General features: G+C 39.9%; 1 protein-coding gene and 1 non-coding gene across 2 annotated transcripts; one reads left to right on the top strand and one right to left on the bottom strand.

The window, feature by feature from the left end:
- The first annotated feature begins 4,141 nt into the window (after positions 1-4,141).
- pla2g10 (phospholipase A2 group X) lies at positions 4,142-7,274 on the top strand. The gene is made up of 4 exons (XM_071925787.2): positions 4,142-4,283; positions 5,397-5,565; positions 6,238-6,344; positions 7,116-7,274. Exons 1-4 carry the CDS (start codon positions 4,247-4,249, stop codon positions 7,262-7,264), a joined length of 462 nt encoding a protein of 153 aa, XP_071781888.1. The 5' UTR covers positions 4,142-4,246; the 3' UTR covers positions 7,265-7,274.
- A 9,808-nt stretch (positions 7,275-17,082) lies between these two features.
- On the bottom strand, positions 17,083-17,154 carry trnat-cgu (transfer RNA threonine (anticodon CGU)). Its single transcript has one exon. It is a non-coding gene; the product is annotated as a tRNA-Thr (tRNA).
- Between the last annotated feature and the right edge of the window lie 2,016 nt (positions 17,155-19,170).

Raw genomic sequence — 19,170 nt, forward strand, 5'->3', positions numbered from 1 at the left:
AGCGGTTTCACTCTCCCCAGTATTATCTCCCCACTTCTGGATTAAAGCATATGCAACAATACATGTGGGTCACTGGAGCAAAATCTTACCAAACAGGGCTCCATGGCTTAACACTTACCTGTTTAGGGGTCCTTGGCATGAAAAAGTAAACCCCTATACTCTCCAGCACTAATCCTAGCCTCGATATATAATGCCTTTCTTTCCTTCTCAGGTCATGTCAAACTATACTAAACTATGACAGTTTGTTTCCTTGTTCAGGAAAACATACATTCCTGTAGAACATGATTTAGTTTACATATAAACAAGAAATGCAATGAAACTTTGCAGGTGAGATAAAAAATAAACAACAAAAAACAAGCAGCTTAACATTTCACCTCATAACACATGCAATCATTAAAACCAAAATACAAAAAAACCAAGGTGATGAGGTAAATCAAATTACAAGGGAAATAAAAATAAATTAAAATAGCTCTAAAGCAGGAAATAAATCATAGGGGAGGTGAGTGTGGTAATGAGTTAATACATTTCCATTTTGTATAATGTGTTGTTGTTGTTTTTGACAGATTTCTGGGGGCCTGCGGCAAAACAAGATTTTTGGTATCCATTTGTGCATGTATTGATGGAAGCATTTCCTAAAAGAGTTAAATGTCTATATATACTAATTCTACATCACTGAAACTAAATGGTGTCCCATGTGACATCATCAAACAGTGTACACTTAACCACATCACTTAGAGATTTGGAAAAATATTGCCTATAAGAGGGTTATTGTCTATGACTGAGCATAGAAAGTTAGAAGACACAGTGTTCAAAAACCTGCTGTGAGTGAGTGTCACTTTTAAATACACTGATGTTAAAGTCACTCAAAAGAAAACACACTTTACTTTCCGAACATGCAAAGCTGTAAATGCGGTAATGAATAATGCAATGCGTGTAAATGCTGGAGTCAGGTGGCACGTATAAACAACCAATTATCCCCTTTTTCGGCTGCCACAGGGAGGGCAGGACAGGGGGCTTCAAGAGAAAGAAAGAGCGATTCAACTTCAGTAGAATCTGATTTGAGAGTACGGTTTATTCTCTCAGCATGCAGAAAATCCCTTTGTAAAAGAAAAAAAAAAGACAGTCTCCCACCAATTCCAGACTGCCTACAGTAATGAACAGCATCACAGTTAGGCGCATCACGAGGAGTGGTATAGGCTCCTCCATTAACCAAGCTTCTGAGAAGGCCGCAGCGGAGAATTCACGATTAAAGGGGAAGACAACTAATGTAACCTTAAAGACGGTCTTGGGTTTAGCAAGACTTTGGATGTCAAGATGAAAGGCTGAGGATAGGGTTGTTGAATGGTCAGACATAGGAAACAGGTTATCGAAACTGCTTCCCACCAAAGTAGACACAAGTGGCTGACTCGCAGATGAGAAGAGTTCAAGCAATTAGAATCTGGGTAAAAAATACTATTTTGGTGTCTTTGTGGTGGTTCCAAACAAAAGGATTTAAGACGAGTTGTGTCTGAGAGATAAGTCTCCCCACAATCACCGTTAGTAGTCTTAATCTGAGCAAGGAACGCATCATCATCAATATGGGGACGATTCAAAGCAAGTTATCAAAACAAATAAATTATAAAAACGTTAGACGCAGTGGCAATTTGTACAGCAGATGTAGATCTACGGGTGTCTTCATGGAGGCAGACAGCCAACCACTTGCTTCCATTTCTACATTCGTTTTAGTCTTTTTCTTCCCCCAGATTAGGCTGGAGCTATACTGCCTAATTCAGATTCAAGAGAAGCTCGTCCACAGACTCCCAGCTGGCCTGATGACAGACTCACATTGCAGTAATTTTCCTCAGGTACTCCAAAAGAAAAAAAAAACACTTACTTTGGAAAGCACCTGCCCTCTCTCTGTGTCTGCACACTGTGTGCGACAAAATGATTTCAAAATGCATTTGTCTGTGAAGGCGAAATGCAAATCAGTTCATTCTGCTGAAGTGGAAATGCAATTCTAGAAATGTTGTGAATTTTGTTGTTGTATTGAGTTGTTGGACAGCATCAGAATAGTCTTCTGTGATAGAAATGTTTGTGTTTTTGTTGTATTTTAGAGATTTGGGGCTTTTTCAAGCACAGCCAGTTTGTCCTTAAGTCTCAGGAATTTAACAACTTTTCTCTGGATGTTTCCCAGTCTGACGGACATGATCAAACTCCATTTGCCTGTTGTCTATTTGGGTTTTTCCTCATATAATCTCTCTAATCATCTCCATGAATTCAGCCCATTTCTCATGTGCCATGTCAGAAATTCCTTTATGAATTTTTGTGGCGAGAACCCAACCCACTACATTGTTTGAACAGTTTGTTTGAATCAGATCTTATCTCATCCACATCCTTTTGGAAGGACCAAAGGTTAATATTGAAAAAAAAACAACATAAAAATAACATAAATGGGCTGGGATATTCCTTCGTGATCCTGTCAATGCGTTGCACAATTCCAACACATTTAGGCTTCACGTAAAGCTTAGATTTTTGCAGTCAGGTGTGTTCGGCTGGATATGTTCTTAATAATGCTGGATTGATTTATTGTAGTGGTGGATAGCTGAAGCGGAACAATAATCAGATATACAGAGATCTATCTCCTCTCAGGCAGTGCACATGATGCTCTCCAAGGCCATGCAATCATCTTGACAGCTATAGGAACTGCCAGGAGGAGGCGCTTATCTCATACTGTGAGCTCAAATGAAGAGGCATCAGGGAGGAAGCCTGTGTCAGAAAACTGTGAATATGTCCCTTTTTATCAAAACCCGAAGCGTGTGCATTTTATGATTTAGATGCCTTCTCATAACCACATTACGGATGACAATGGAGCCCATACAACGCTGGAGTGCTGAGAATGTACCTTCTCAGAAAACACAATAAAAAGATTAAAAGTAAAGATACGATACAATTTATCACACTTTCAGATTAACACTTCAATTTGTCAACGAAGCTATCTTAGCCGTTAAATTCAGACACGTGGAGCGCTGTTCAGTTCATCTCGCTGACATTAATGGTAGCTATAGGCCTTGAGTGTTTTTTTTTTTCTTGTGGAGAATAGGTCTTTTCTATTCCCCTCCTGAAATGTCGTATATTTACAAAGGTAGGAAGATGGATGGGAGGCATGATAGCTCTCTTTGTGATTATGGAGAGAAAGCATATTATTAGAGTGTAATTACCATCATTCTGGAAGTCCAGCAGCATTTGTTGTGATGAAGTGGAGGCCGCTGCTTACAATAACTGGGAACGTGCTGTGTGAGTAAGAATTAACCCTGAGACGTTTTCACCCATGCCACCTTTTCAATATGAGCATATTTGTGCACCTTTCATCCTCCCACAAATGGCACATGCAACACAGACAACTCTACATGTCTACATACATGTATATAAATCATGCTTGTGTGTTCTAAACATCCTGAGAAAATGTTGATTTGTTTTATTAATTTACCACTTGGATTCTGTTTCCCTCTATATGTATGTAAGAAATGTCTGGAAAGCTCAGAACCTCTTGAATTTGATGCATGGCTCATCAATCTAGTATTATAAGTATCAGCCAGAATGTATCAAATGTCTAAATATTGTAATATTTGATTTCTTTCCTGTCCTGATGCCTGTCAGATACACAATGCAGTAAGAGAGCCAGAAACTTTTCTTTGGATGAATCTTGCAGTGGTTTGGGAGCAGCGCAGCATCCCACAATTCCCTTCTCTGGGATATTTCTAGTGTGAACCCAGAAGGAAAGTGCAATTTAGGCAGAAACTAGTGAAGGAATGGTGTATCAAGAGCTCCAGCGATCTCTGTGTTCATCTGACATAAATGTAATGAAAGACAAACATGTCTTTTCATTGATACTTACTGTAGCTTATGCATATTTGATTTTCACAAGACTCCAAATGTCTTATATCTCTAGAAAAGAAAAAAAAAAAATTGTTTTGTTTTGTAGAAAGCACATTATTGCAGCATTAATATTTAAGGCAGAAGATACACACACACACACACACACACACACATTGGTAGTATAGAGCGTGGGGGGAAGCAGTGAATTCCTCCGTGCCTTTTCCCCTAGGGGGCGCACAGTTTGAGAACCATTGGATTAGTCTCTGGCCAATAGTGATGCTCATGAGATTATTCAAGACAGCATCTAAAAAAAGCTCTCCACTGAATGCCTACAGTCACAGGGAGTAGGTAGACGACACTTGCTGTACAGTTCAGCTGCCTGTTGCATGCCATGACTGGGTTTTACCGGATACTTCTCCTGTTTTCTGGTAAGTTGCTTGTCAGGAAGGCGATTTACTTTTACTGAAGCAGGGTATCATGTAGGGAACTTCTCAAGAAACACAATAGATTTGAATACTTATTTTAACAACAGAGGGAATCAGTCCAGGTAAGGAAGCCTTAAGGGACAACTACCTGAATTCATCCAAGAATCTGCCTCAAAAATGTAATTTAACATTTAACAACTTGTTTAAATAGTTAATATTGCTGTTTCTGTGTGTCCTCACAACTCTACAAACAACTATGTGACAAACCGGTTCTTGAACTATTTTGTGTTTGTGTACATTCAGTGTGTGCAAAATTTCCTTCCACAACTTTTTCACCCTTCCTTTCTTTCCATGTCTCGTCTAGGTATTCAGGCAGAGGCTAGGCTTCTGGTATTCATGAGGTGTGAGATGTCAGACAGTATAAAGTCAATCCTCTGACTCAGTTCCATTCACTATTGTGCTGAGGTAGTGTGGGTAACACAGCCACTGTGGCAAAAGGAACATATGGCATGGTTTTTGGGAAGAAAACGGCCCATAGGTGTGCATATACACTACCAGTCAAAAGTTTGGATACACCACATTTGTCTTTATCTTTACTATTTTCCACATTTTAGAATAATAGTAAAGACATCAAAACTGTGAAATAACACAAATGGAATTATGCAGTGACCAAAAAAGTGTTAAACAAATCAAAACTATCTTATATTTTAGATTCTTTAAAGTAGCCGCCCTTTGCCTTGATGGAAAGGCAAAGGCTTTGGAGAGAAATTCATACATAGGCATCAACTTCACTCTTTCAAGCATTTAAGCATAAGCCTTTAGATCAAAATGGCTTTAAGATAATGAAAAACATAGTACATTCAATCAGATGTGTCCAAACTTTTGACTGGTAGCGTACCTTCTTAGATTATCCCAGATTCTGTTGCTACTCAAAAATTTCACTTTGCACATATAAAATTCACACCCTCAATCATTTAAAACAAAGCAAAACAAAACAACAGCGGGCTAGAACTTTATTACAGGTTCACTCAGAGTGGAAGTGGGGAGGGAGGCTTGTTTACATGGCGAGAGCTGACATTGTCCCTCCTCTGTTGTTGTTGTTTGTTGCTTCTGCAGTGGGCACGGCCTCTGTGGCACTTCGCAGATCCCCACGGACCAAAAGAGGGCTACTGGAGCTGGCGGGAGTCATCAAATGCAGCACAGGACGATCTGCCTTGGCTTACATGATGTACGGCTGCTACTGCGGACTAGGTGGTCAAGGCTGGCCCAGAGACAGAGCCGACTGGTGAGGCAGCGGGACGGGGTGGTTTCATCACAAAAACAAAAATCAAATTTCAAGACACCTTTTATTATTTTTAAGTATAGCATGCCTGAACGCCTGATGACAGCGTGTACCATAATGTAAACATTCAGCCGGGAGAAACTACATGAACCACCCTATACATCATGAGGTGCACAGTATGTAATTTTGCATGCATTAGTGGTGTTTTGCCCTTGACTCCGTGGACCGTGTGCAGAAATCACTCCAGTCTCCTCCCTACTCATCCTATACATCCCACCGGTGTACACACACTTTCCGGTTCTTAATGAGATGACTGAACCTCAAATACTGCGCGACGGGACGGAAGGAGGGAGCGATTCACATGGTCCAATGAGTGCTTCAAAATAGGCCCGAAATTCCACACCCAAATCCTAATTACCGTCTCCTTCCTTGCCTTCCAAACCACAGACATCAGGCCTCCCCAAAACCAGTTAACTGCTAAATATCTGTTTTGCTAAGTCAAGTGGTGATCCTTCCCTTCTTTTAAAATAGACGTGGTGTGATTCAAACCACAGCGCTGTGACTATCCACCCAGCATTAGGCTTTCTATACTCTCTATGGTTGTTGTGACAGCTACAGCCTTCACAGTGATATATCTATTTTGGGTTTTTTTTGTCTTTCTTTGTTTAAATATAGGTGCTGTCATAAGCACGATTGCTGTTATGGAGAAGCAGAACTTGCTGGCTGCCAAACCAAGACAGACAAGTATCAATGGACGTGTGAGGACAAGACAGCTGAGTGTGGTATTGCATTTTTTTTAATATTCAGAGACTAATCAAATCATTAATGCATGTGCACTGGGCTGGTAATGCTTTTCACAGTTCATTTAGTACTGTGTGACTGAGATTTAATATTTTGAAAATAAAAGCTTTCCGTCTGTATGGTAGCAAACCAAAATACCATATGTTATATGGTAGTAAAACACACCGCCATGGGTCAGACTGAAAGTGAAATAGAGTGCAGGATGTGTGATCTACAAACACCCGTGGTGTTTATGAAAACAGTATGCAGACTGTTGATTGGAGGGAAGGAAAGGATGCGTGCGGAAGGGATAGTTTATAACCCACAGTTATAGTATTTTAAGCTCTCATAAACCACAGTAATTGCTGATCATAAATAGCAACAGCCTTAATGTGGTTTACACTGAAATTTAAGGGTGATGCGTTTAGGATTTCTTTAAATATATTAATGCCGCATGAATTGATAATATCCACAGTAACAGTACTTCTTGTTCTACTGCTGCTGTGACGTCCTGTTGAGATGCCAGATTTCAACATTTCCCTGATTTTGAGAGGATTTGAGCCAAATGAGCCATAAGAAAGCAAAACACAGAAAAGTTGGAGCTGTTTGTAACGCTAACAGCCAGTAATCACAGCAAATTTCACAATGGTATGCTAATGAGGATGCCCCACACACATCATCTAACAGTTTCCCATAATTAGGAAGAATGCTCTTTTCATACTATCGGCCTGTCACTGAAAGAAGACATGTAGTAACTTTATTCTTTATTCCAGATGATCTGAAGGACAGATGTGAAAAGCTGCTCTGCAAGTGTGACAGGGAGGCTGCCAAATGCTTAAGAAAGGCACCTTTCATCCAGAAATATGCCCTATGGCCAGATTTCCTCTGTGGTTGTGATCACCCTACATGTAATATTTACTGACTCAATAAATACACACATTTACATCTGCGTTTCCCCGTGTCTCTTTTGTCAATACATGTCGGTTGCATCCTCATTACAATGAGACTGGAAGTGGCACTGCTGTTCATCAGCTGTCAAGTGCGCATTTAACAGTTGGCTATGGCTTTTTTTTTATTTTATTTTTTTTAATCTGTATGTATCTCATTATCAAGCTCTTTCTCTTATAATGTGACAGTTCCTAGTGAGGTGTGTAAAGCAAAACAATGTCATACACTTGCAAATAGCCTCACATAAAATTGTGTCATTTCATTAAAAGACCAGTTTATTGAATTCTGACAAAATGCCCCACTACTGTCAGGAAAATAAGGAGAATTACAGCAGTAGTTTCGTACAATGGACAGGCAACGTCGAGACTTCAAGCCAGAAGGTTAAATGTCAGTCAGCAAGGGAAAGATCAGGTAGCCGGTCCTCACAACAGCACTTTTATTTCTTGAAATACAGTACAGAGCGGTGCCTTATAGTTCTGGAGTCAACTTCCTATGCTCTGGCAGTGTTTCGGCTGTACTCGATTCACTGGGGTAAAAAGGCTATTTGGACATGCAGTGACCTAATGAGGTTTTCCTGCTTCAACAGTATTGTATATTTCAACAGTATTGTGAATTTGATTAAATTCCACTTTAGTGACATGGCAGCCTGGCAAAGGCATGCTAAGAAAACCAACTCTGGTTCACACTTTATTTGGCCATTTTATTCTCACAACTTCCATGTTTCTGTGAAGACTTGAACACTGTTTTGGGAATGTTAACTATTTCTTGTTAAATGTTTTTCTTTTCCTTTTGAGGCTGTGATATGATGACTAAAGCATCAAGTACACAATATTTACAATATGGTTATGGATTGTGTACTTTAAGGAACTTTCTTGTGGAGCCTACAGAATAACTGTTGCCTAGAATATCATGACATCATGGTACAAGCATTGTGAGCTAGTAATGTAATGAAACATTTCATGCACATGAGCACATCGGTTCCTCCACAGTGCAGTGAACACCCAGTGTTCACTCTATGTTTTCCTCTCGGTTCTATCAAACAAGAGCAGGCGCTGGCATCTGGATGCTTTGCACTGAGGGCTGAAAGAATAGTGGCATCAAAGCTGCAGGACGCTGTACCTGGTCTATGAAGTGTGAAGTGAGGATACTCACCTGTAGATGGTGCCATATACACAATTAAACTCGAAGCACACTTGCAGCAAGGGAACCAAGCCCACATTTTTCCACAACATAAACAATGACAGAGTTTGTACTTAACAATGAGCTTGATGTCATTCATTTATTTGTATTACCAAAAAAGTGGATTTGGATTTGATGTATTGAAGTTATTTGAAAAATATAAATGTTATTCACGGTGGCTTTGAATGCTTTAAAGTTTGAGTATATATACCCTTATTTTGCTCCAATGCAATTGCAGTCATTGGAGTTACAGCAGTGAACCTCTTTCAGATCTAATTTGAACAAGGTCCTGCTGCCCCATCAAAAATGATTTGATTTCCCTCTGACAGCCAGTAAAAACAGCATCATGCCCATAATCACAGTAAACAACACCCTCCCAGATATTACTGCTCTAGTGAGGTATTACACCCGTATGTGCCATGTATGAGTTCCTACAGGACACACAGTTTCTTTGTAGAATCAGCGTCCCACTCATGAGTGTGTCCTGAAATGGGAGGTGATGCTGTGCTGCAGTGTCCGAAGTCCAAGACTGGAAATAAGTATCTAGGTCATGGCCCACAAACACTTGCCCAATTGTGTCCAACCTTCAGTGGGTATGAGCAATGAAGTTATGGAAGGCATATGCTCCGTCCACCACGTGGCAGGGAGGGAGGGAACTTCAAATTCATTCTCTTTTTTGTTTGTGTATTTTCGTCTGTTCCAAATCTCTCCAAATGAAAAATTAGAATTTCGTGGTGTGGTTGCTAAGCTACGGCCCTACTGTCCTATTTGCTACAAATTATGTCATATAATCAATTTAAAGAATTTGAACATACTGTGTGAAATAATTCAGAGAAACATGTAGGTGCTTTGTTTATTTTTTTGCTAAAACTGAGAAACATTTCATTAATTATTTAACATAATTACTTTTTGAGAAGAAAAGACTTATGAGAAAATAACTCTGTTCTCTTATTCTACTACCTCTCAGTCAGTATTATACAATGAAAAAGGCACTCAAAGGAGTTAGCACAGCAGCTGTTTGGGGTCACAAGTTATAGGTCATGAGATCAGAACCTGCCAAAACAAATTTCCTACTGATGTGCTCTCATGTTTTGAGCATCACTAATGGTGTATCACAGGCTGTGCTATCTCAAGCAAGAAATACCTTTTATCTTTAATGTTACAAAGGTCACACTCTAATTGCTGAAATTATGTTTGGTCTTCAGTCACTCATGCAACATACCCTCAGTTTAAAGTAATAGTTATTGTACGTTATTTATATTGATCAGGTGTGTCGTTCTGATTTTGACGGAACTTGCAGGGTTGATGCATCTTCTGAGAGAAGTGAAATTAAAGAGAAAGGCAGTGTGGTAGTGAGTTGGAGTGTTGTGTGTATGTGTATATGTGTGTTCTCTTGCACTTCTATCCTTGTGAGAACCAGTTTGAGTTTTAGATAGGTTTTATACAGGGATTTTATATAGGGAGGAGCGATATATTGGCAGACTTGGCCATAGAATGGCCATTTTTGTGACCTTTTGTTTCTAGGAGTGTGTCACTTAATACAAGTGTCAAATTAACAGAATAAAACTAACATGGTCTTTCGTTTGAAAAACCACATAATTATCTTAAGATAGGCATGTCTGAATAGCTTAACCTGTTTTGCACCTGCATTTGTAGTAAGATTGTTACAAAAATGCATATGGGTATCGGGTGGGAAAGTATCGGATATTGGTATCGGCCTCAGAAAAAAAGTAACTTTTCAATCCTCAAGATCCTTCTGGTGTAATGGAAAATTGAGAGTGAGCAGTCCAAAATCTGTGAAGGTGCAGGTTATTACATTAATAGTGCCTGGCGTTATAAGTATGAACTTGTGAATATGATTGAAAGTGTGCTTTATAGGGCAAAGGAAGGGATGCTGGTTGGTGTACATATGAAAAAAAATGAACAATGATGGTCAAATTCTTCTGTGGAACATGCAAGGTTACCACTTCATTTCAAGCAGATGTTTTGTGAACACAAAGGGATTCGCAATGAAAGCAGACTACATCCTGGCTCTTTCTCTTCCCTGCCACCTGCCCCTTTCTACCTTGTGAAGGTTGATGAGCTTCTTCCTCAGGATGCCACGGTGCTCTGTCGCTCTGTCAGTGCACCCGTCTTCCACTTTTGCTGCCTTGAACTGATACTTTGAGGACTCAGCTCTTGACTTAACTGTCTGATCTTGGCTGCCGTACGATTCATCACACAGGTTTCTGATCTCTCACTTGGACTTGTTGTTTTCGGTAGCAAGGCTGTGAGTGATTGCCATCATTATCTATACAGTCTTGTGTCTGTGTCACTCTTCACCATTTCCTAAAGCATCCTGTCTATATCCTCAAGAAATTGGACCCACTCTCTCTCCTTGCTGGCTGAACCACTTGACCCGATTACCTGTTACTCTGCTTGGGACTGAATCCACTGGCTTGTGAAAGTTCACTTTGGCGTGACTCTCCTGCATCTCACTAGGGCTGGTTCCTGTGCACCAAGCATTTAATTCTGGCTCGGTGGACCTTCAGGAACACAGGTTCTTGCAGAGCTTGCCATACATGCATTCCACTCTTCTCGGTATTGAATTTGCATTGATCGGTTCCTGTAGGTCCCTACTGCTACAATGTTCATCCTCTCCCGCTCTTGGGTTCTTTCTATCGGATTGTCTATAGCTGATTGTGGGTTCTGGCTGCTGTCTCTCTGGCTGAGCTGTTCTCCGTCGCTGCAGCTATCATGACTCTAATCATGGAAGTCTTCCAGCCTGTGGATGTCACTGGCCTAGGATCAAATAGTTACACATTCACCTTGGGCACACTTGGGCACATCATCAGTCTTGCACCCAATATGGAGAACGCAGGGAATATCCATATCACTTGTTTTGTCGTGAACACCTGCTAGTTTATTTTTCAGAGTCTACCTTGGGGCTCCCATTGATTGCAATACTGCAGCTGAAAAGTGGATCTGAAATCAAACATTGTCAAGAGTCTTCAGTTACTGCGCAGGTTGTAATTACAACGTAGCAAAATTTTAGCTGCTGATATTTTGCAACATGGCGACTCAATGTTAGTTTACAGAGTTACCAGCAGAGACTGATTTGGGAGTGGCTGCTGCTGACATGCCACACCTGGGTGAAAACGGCAAAACTGACCTCATATTAACATTTTTGGAGAATTTTGGCACTCTTGGAGCAATCCTCTTTTTGAAGAAATGCTGGTCGCCTATTCTACATATGCATGACAGCATGGTTGTCACAGTGAATGAGCGCATTCTTTAATCCCTGCCGGGTGAGCTGACAGAACCGGTTCCACGCTAATTGCGTTCTTTAATCAACTGTTTGGCTCCCCAGCCGAGAGCCAGATGGCCCACAATGAAGTCTTGGCTTAAACAGCTCAAAACATAAACAATGACAACCACGTGCGGAACAAAGTATGACTTTCTACCAGCATAGTGTTTGGACATGTCTGCTGTCCCCAGGCTGCAGGGTGACAGCAGAACATGCTACAATCTCCGCTTGTCTCCTCTGTTTTGTATCGTGTACACATTGTGTGTGTTTGGTCATGCTTCTGTGTTTCTTGTTTTTGCTTTCCATGGGTGGATATGGGCTCAAAGTCTATTTATTTTACACAAGTTGATGGACTGTCTACTGATCTGCTGTCTGTCTACCAGTCCTGTTAGTACACATTGATGGAATTAAAGCTGCGTCCCGTAGGATTTTCATATCAAGTGTGGTAAATTATATAAAATTTAGAAAATAAATAGTAGATTGCACCACTGCACACACACCAACACTGAAACCAGTGTGTGCTGAGGCCACAGCAGACATGGACACGCTGCCCACATACTGTAGCCTATGTGGCAGACTCTATTGTCCTGCTCCTTCTCTTTCACTCTGCTTCTTTTGTGTCTTTTTTTCTTTGAAGGCCCTTTTCATTTGCAGGTGGATGAGTGAGGAGTGAGTGGAGATTCCTATTTAAAAGAAAATGAGAGGAAAGACAGCAAAATCGTGCAGTTCAATCATACAGCTCGATGTAATAAATTCATAGGTTAGTATAGTATAGTAGTGCCTTATATATCACATTACAAAATATCAATTATAAATTTCAGATTGATAAGATAATGACCCTGTTCTACAGAGCTTTTATTGAGTCTGTCATCTCTTTTTCTAGTATCTGTTGGTATGGCAACCTTGGCATTAAAGAGAAAAATGCCCTTGCTAAGATTGTGAAAGTGGCCAGTAAGATAGTAGGAGTACAGTTCAGTAACCCAAATGACTTATTCAACAAGCAGGTGCTTAAGAAAGCTAAGGCTATTATTTCAGATAGTGCTCATCCCTTACATTCTGAGTTTAAGTTGTTACCATCCGGCCTACGGTTTAGGTCCCCTGCTGCCACAAAAAATAGGTATAAGGACTCCTTTATCCCTGTTGCCATTCGAGCCTTAAATGCTGCTGGCAGGAGGAGGTAACTGCTAATTGTATTATTATTATTACTATTATTACTTTTTATTGCTGTATGGTATGTTACATTGCTAGTAACGATGTTGCTTGGTTAGGATGACATTGCTCTGGTGGTGAAGATGATGATGATAATGCACCGATAACCATACTTTCGTATGGTTATGTTGATAAGCTGTATATTATATAGGCATGGTATTGTCGTTTGATGATGTCACTGACTACTCCTGTGATGATGGTGATGATGATGTCGATGATGCTGTTGACGATGACATGGTTCAGTCTTCTAAGGACTGTTGTTGATGTATATGATTTTATTGTAAGCCGTATGGGCATGAACGGACACTTGTGCCAATTCTCCTGGATTTGGAATGAACTTTGGTGCAGTGGTGTGAGTCACCTTCGTCACTCTATCTTAATGTTTCTATGTGATACTATATGTTTTATGTTGTCATATGTGTTTTATACTTGCTGCAGCACAAATCGCCCATCTGGGACAATAAAATTGACTTGACTTGACTTACAATGTCTATAATTTTAGAAGTATTTTTATTAAGAAATAGGCTGTCGAAGAAATCTGGGATTAATTGACAAGATGAGAATACTTGCTGCAATTTTATATATGTGATAATAATGATCATATTAATGGTGATGATGATGATTTTGATCAAAGATAAAATCTAGGAGGAGGAAAACAATACATGTATTTTAAACAAAGCATGTACAACTCAGCAGCAGCATGTACTTGGTATTACAGCTCCATGTTGATGTTTATGACCATCATTGTTATGGACAGAGGACTAATGTGAAATATGTCAGAAAATAAGTGAAAAGTAAAATCCTGGTTGTGTATTTTAGTTTTTTTTCATCTGCACTTGTTAATGTCTTCACCGAACAAGTATACTTGAACAAAGGATTGCATATCCATTAATAATTCTAGGCTATCGATGTGTTGACTGAGCTCAAGGGAATTTACATACACCAAGTTTGGTTTGGATAGATCAAGAAATGAGAAATTCCATGAGATATAACTTTTTCAGGTCAAAATTGAAATTCAATTCAAACTTCAAGTCAGAATTAGACAAAAAAAAACCTTCATGTTCCTCGAGACACATTTGTTTTGGTATTTGGTGACTGCAGCAAGTTAATTCATATCAGAGTCGTCCACTTTGGCCTCTAGTTCCACTACCTTCTCTAGGACTGCCTTTGTGTTGCAGGGGACATCATTTGTCATGGGTCAGGACATGCGGTACCTACCAAATTTTATGCAATTTCGTTCAAGAGATGGCGGGGTATGTGGCCAGAAGAAGCCCTGGGGGGGCCTGGAGACGGGATGAAAAAAACTGGAGTATGAAGTAGCTGCAGTGGTCAAACAGTCTGCAGAGAGAGAGAGGAGGAGAAGGTTTCAGTGGGTGAAGAATTTTAACCTTTGCTTGTAGTGACCCCATCTGGCCAATTAGCTCCATTTTCTTTCAAGGTACACTGTTTTGCTTACGATTGCACATTCCTGCAGTGTGTTGTGCTACGTTTATTTCAGAAAGGCAGTTTTTATCACAAGATTTACAATACATGGAGAAGTAAGAGAGACCAGCCCTAATAATGACGCATGTAAATGTTGTTCACCAAGCCTTGAGCCATCCAGAAAGAGAGACGATGGGAAGAAGACAGTAAAATTAAGAGAATTAAAACATAGGGAATGCAGATGCCCATTTTGTTGGTGACATCTGGAATCTAAACAGAAAGTCAAAGCTATTTAGAAGGACACTGTTAACTGCTTTCCTATAGGAGGAAAGGTTACGTAACACTCTCATCTCCACTGCTGTGAGTTGTGTCATTACGTTATCTAGAGGTATATACAGTACCTTTATAGTAAAGTAACCATCCTTTTGATTTGGCATGCTTCTAATCTAAATTGTCTCCAGATTTGTTTGTATTTGGACCAACCGTACAGCTATAACTGACTAGTGTAATATCAGTCAAGGCTGTTGCTGCATTGTGTTTCTGTCTCATGCTGTCAAGTTATCTGTCAAATGCTCAATGGCAGCGATTCATTATACAACTGAGGAGGAGGCAAAACAAAGAAGCACTTTTTTGGGGGAAATCTAAAAAAATAAATAAATCATAGGTTACCTTGGAAACAAGCTACCAGCGCAGCATCTTGAGCTTACTGTCAATCACATTGTTATGGCCTTGACTACAGGTTGAGTATAAGCCACCCGTCACACAGCGTTTACAAGATGAGTAGTGAAAAATGATTGTGGGCCACTTTAGTGTAAATTTCTCATAAACAAACCTCCCTGCACCTCATTACCAGGGTATGAAATTTTGAGTTGAGGTAGCCTGAGGGGGGGTTTTACTTCCACGTCAAGCTTTGGTGCACATGAGATTTGTTTACATGGGTTGAGCTGCTCATTGCATCATGAAGGACAATCCCCCTACACACCACCATATCGAATCAAACTGACTCCATAACCAGCAATTCTGCCATCTGGATCTCATTTTAAATGACCAAAGTGCTGATTTCTGCCCTAAACGTAGCCTCCGGCATTTCATCTCACTGTGGTTTGAGCTGGAGGATGGACATCACATTACCCTGCAGTAGTGTGGTGTGATGTGCAGTAGATTGTTGACTAAGGCTGCTGTCAAGCCCCGGCTCCAAGTCAGAGCAGTCAGCTGCCAACTGTTGCCCTCCTACCACCATGCCTCCATTTGCAAAGGGTCACTTCAACAGATGGAGGGGAGAGACGTTACAGTGCAGCATGAACTAGATTTGAATCACTGATGCCTCTACATGGACAGTTTCCCAGGAAAACAGCAGTCCACTAAACCACTGTGCATGTTTCTAGTCAAAGCTCATCTTTATTCCGGAGTGATGTTAAAACATGTTTTCAGAGAATACATAATAGTATATTGTAAAAAATAACATTTCCCTAATTTCAATTACATTTGCTGAAACCTTGACATTTAACTGTATGTGACAGAAAAAAATTGATAGCATCTTCTAAAAGTAAAAAAAATCACAAATTTCTAACTGTATGGAGGACTACTAAAAAACATTATAGTTATTTTCTTTAAGTTGGGGGTAAAAAAAAATAAAAAAAAAATAGATTTATCTAAACACTGCATTGCACACAGACATTCAGATTTACCAAACTTGAGAACCTGAATGGTGTTTTTTTTATTTTTATTTTTTATCACATTTAGTGGGTTAACCTTCATTCTTAGCTTGCCACAGCTGCTTTTCTTGGTTTCAAAACACAACCGTGGTGTTTCAAGCAACCCACTTCTATTATTGTACCTGTAGCCTACTTTCAACCTCCATTTACAGTAGAGGATGAGCACAGGGGCAACGGGGGATTTTTAGATGCACACTCAGGTTGAAACTGACACACAAAAGCCTCCCATTCTTGCCTGCATTAGGGCAGATTTCAGACCATTATTTAGATTTAATTTAATTAAATACATCTTGTCTCCAACATCATGTGACGGAGATAACACGTGATTTAAGAATCTAAACATGTCTCAGATTGTGTTAAATGATTGCATCAGGCCTATCTAAACATCTATGTTCTTGATTTATAGGCAATAGGTGACAGCTTACAGCGACACCCTGAGGTGAAGGAGGTTACAGCGCCCCCTGTGGCACCAACACTGACTGTCTTGGTTTCACTATATTGATGACTTTCCCTGAGACGAGGCTATAAAAGGCTATGCTATGAACAAAAACACACCCCAAACAAACTCTCTCTCTCAGATTTTAAGTGTTCAGGAAAATGAATGCACCTCTTCAGAACTACAATGTCCCTTGATGATTTCATGGCAATTAGTGTAAACTGAAACTAAACGGATGGACATAGCAGTAGAAGGTCAATTTACAGTTTTTCTCTTTCAGACATTACTAGCATTAGTCTCCAAATCTATGGGGCCAAATTAAGCAAAAGTGGCAAAAAGGGATCATCGTGGCTTGGGCTTTACCCCTAAAATATTCACATGAATCCACGGGAGTTTGTCTAGAAATGGATTAAACAGCGACCACTGTAGATTTATAGGATTTCCTTCGATTCGTTCTTGTTTCCTATTCCATACATCTAGGCTATTATTGGTCGATATCACACACTGAGTTTACCTGTTGTCTTGGAGTAGGTATCATGTCCAAAAGGCACGGACGGGGTTCGAACCCGCGATCTTCGGTTTACGAGACCGACGCCTTACCACTTGGCCACCGCGCCTGCGCTAACCCCGGCGCTCCGGATCCCTTTAGACCTAAACCACACTTCAATGGAGCTGGGATTAGCTATATATTGTTTGGTCGGAATGATATATTGAAAACACAAAGATGCATAAGAGCTAATGCGGACACGGCTCGAGCTCCACATATCGCCAGAGGACCGTCATGCGCCAAGTGAGCTGCTGAAATGATGCTGCATCTTTTCCATTCAGCCACAAGGGGAGGCTGTTAACGTATGTGTGCAAACCGAAGCAGCAGGCCCATGTGTCCCTGTCCCACCCTGAAGAGCCCGTGTACTGAAACGCTGACAAACGGAGGGACGTTCGAACCCGGAAGTGAGGGGAAGGAAACGAGCTCTAACCAAACGTAAAGAAACCCACTTTAACTCAGTCTTCCTTCACTTATTTCGAGTTTTGTAATCTTTCTAATTGAATTAAGATTATATGTGAAATCTTTAAAACTAATGAGCCACAAAAAGGCTCTAGAACTGTATAACACTTACAATTTGTTATTGTAATAAGCTATATACAATCTACATTTTCTTTTTTTACATTTTCTTGTCTTTACTGTCTCCTTATTGACCCTTAATTTTCAAATGTCTAGCATTTCCTCGATGGTGGTAAGTTACAACTTGTGAATGTGTTTTGCTCTGTCCATTTCCCCAAATATTGATCTATTTTGTTTGCCATGATTGTTTGTGTAAAAAACATTTTCAATAACAAAAGAAATGTGAAACTTCAAAAAAAAATAAAGAAAATGTTGAGAAGCCCACTTTCCCTCACCGCCGACTCAGTCTGCTTTCACTTATTTTGAGTTTCAGTGAAACTTTCTATAAACTAGTAGAAGTTTGATCAAGTTTTCTGTTTCTATTCCATCTGGCTATGATCATGTTATGTTTTCCTGCCTTCTTGATGATTATTCAACAGTTTAAACATGCAGTTAGTAACATATTGTAGAGCGACATGATTAATCTTGCTGTCAGTTTCTGTTCTATCATCTCCTCTTGTACATTAATGGGAAAGTCTAAGAGAAGAATAAAGAAATTGCTTGTGCTGGGAGGAAGGAGAAAGGCTTTTTTTCACTTGGTAAATCCAGTCTTTATGTTGCAGTGGGATCAAATCAAAGTTTTAATTAATGTTCTTGTCAATTTCTTTATAATAAACTCTGAACATCACTCTCTAAATTGGGCTTGCATAGCTGATATCTATGAGAACCGGTAGGCTGTCTGTAATTCCTTTCCAAGCGATACAATATGCATGAGGCCAGACTGAGCTTTTCACTGTCTTTCTTTTCAAAACATCAAAGATGAATGCTCGCCTGAGGGGCTTTTTTTTTGGATCAGATATCCTAGAGGCTGTTTGAAAAATGAATAAGACTCATTTCCATTGGGAATGAGTTAGCGTTGAAAATCACAGATGTGGAGTATTCACCTTGACCTGCTTACAGCAAGTCATCAGCAGCACGCAGACCAGAAGAAGGGTTTCTGTTGCATAAGCCGCTCATAGGCAGCTGCAGCTAATTCAGAGATGGGACATTGTTTGTTTCCATAAAAGTCCAATCTTTTATGCATATATCCACCAAGACAGAACAAGCAGAACATAGGTCCATTTGGCTGAAACTCAAACTAGTGAGGTGATGTTAACTTATTTTTATACTGATGAACATTAACAAAAGCTAGAACAGTTAAATGTGATAGGTTTATGCTGTGATTTAATGTCTAGAGATGACTTAGGAATTTGCCACACAAATTTCATGCTTATTGTGTTGTTGATTTGCTGAATTGTGGGTAGTGATTAGAATTACATTCTGTGGAGTTCATTTCCAAATCTCAAGGTTTAATGGGAGTGTGAATGCTGATTGTTGAGGTGTCATCGTGACACAGAGTGAAAATATTGTATATAGTAAATGTTTTCTTGCAGTATAAAAGCCTTGCCCTAAAGGTGAAGCTTTATTGGACAATATATGTAGCCAACTGTCTTAGGCAAAAGATATCAAAAATCATGTGCATTCTCTGTTG

The sequence above is a fragment of the Centroberyx gerrardi genome, chromosome 7, assembly GCF_048128805.1.
Source record: "Centroberyx gerrardi isolate f3 chromosome 7, fCenGer3.hap1.cur.20231027, whole genome shotgun sequence".
NCBI classification, from domain to species: Eukaryota; Metazoa; Chordata; class Actinopteri; order Beryciformes; family Berycidae; genus Centroberyx; species Centroberyx gerrardi.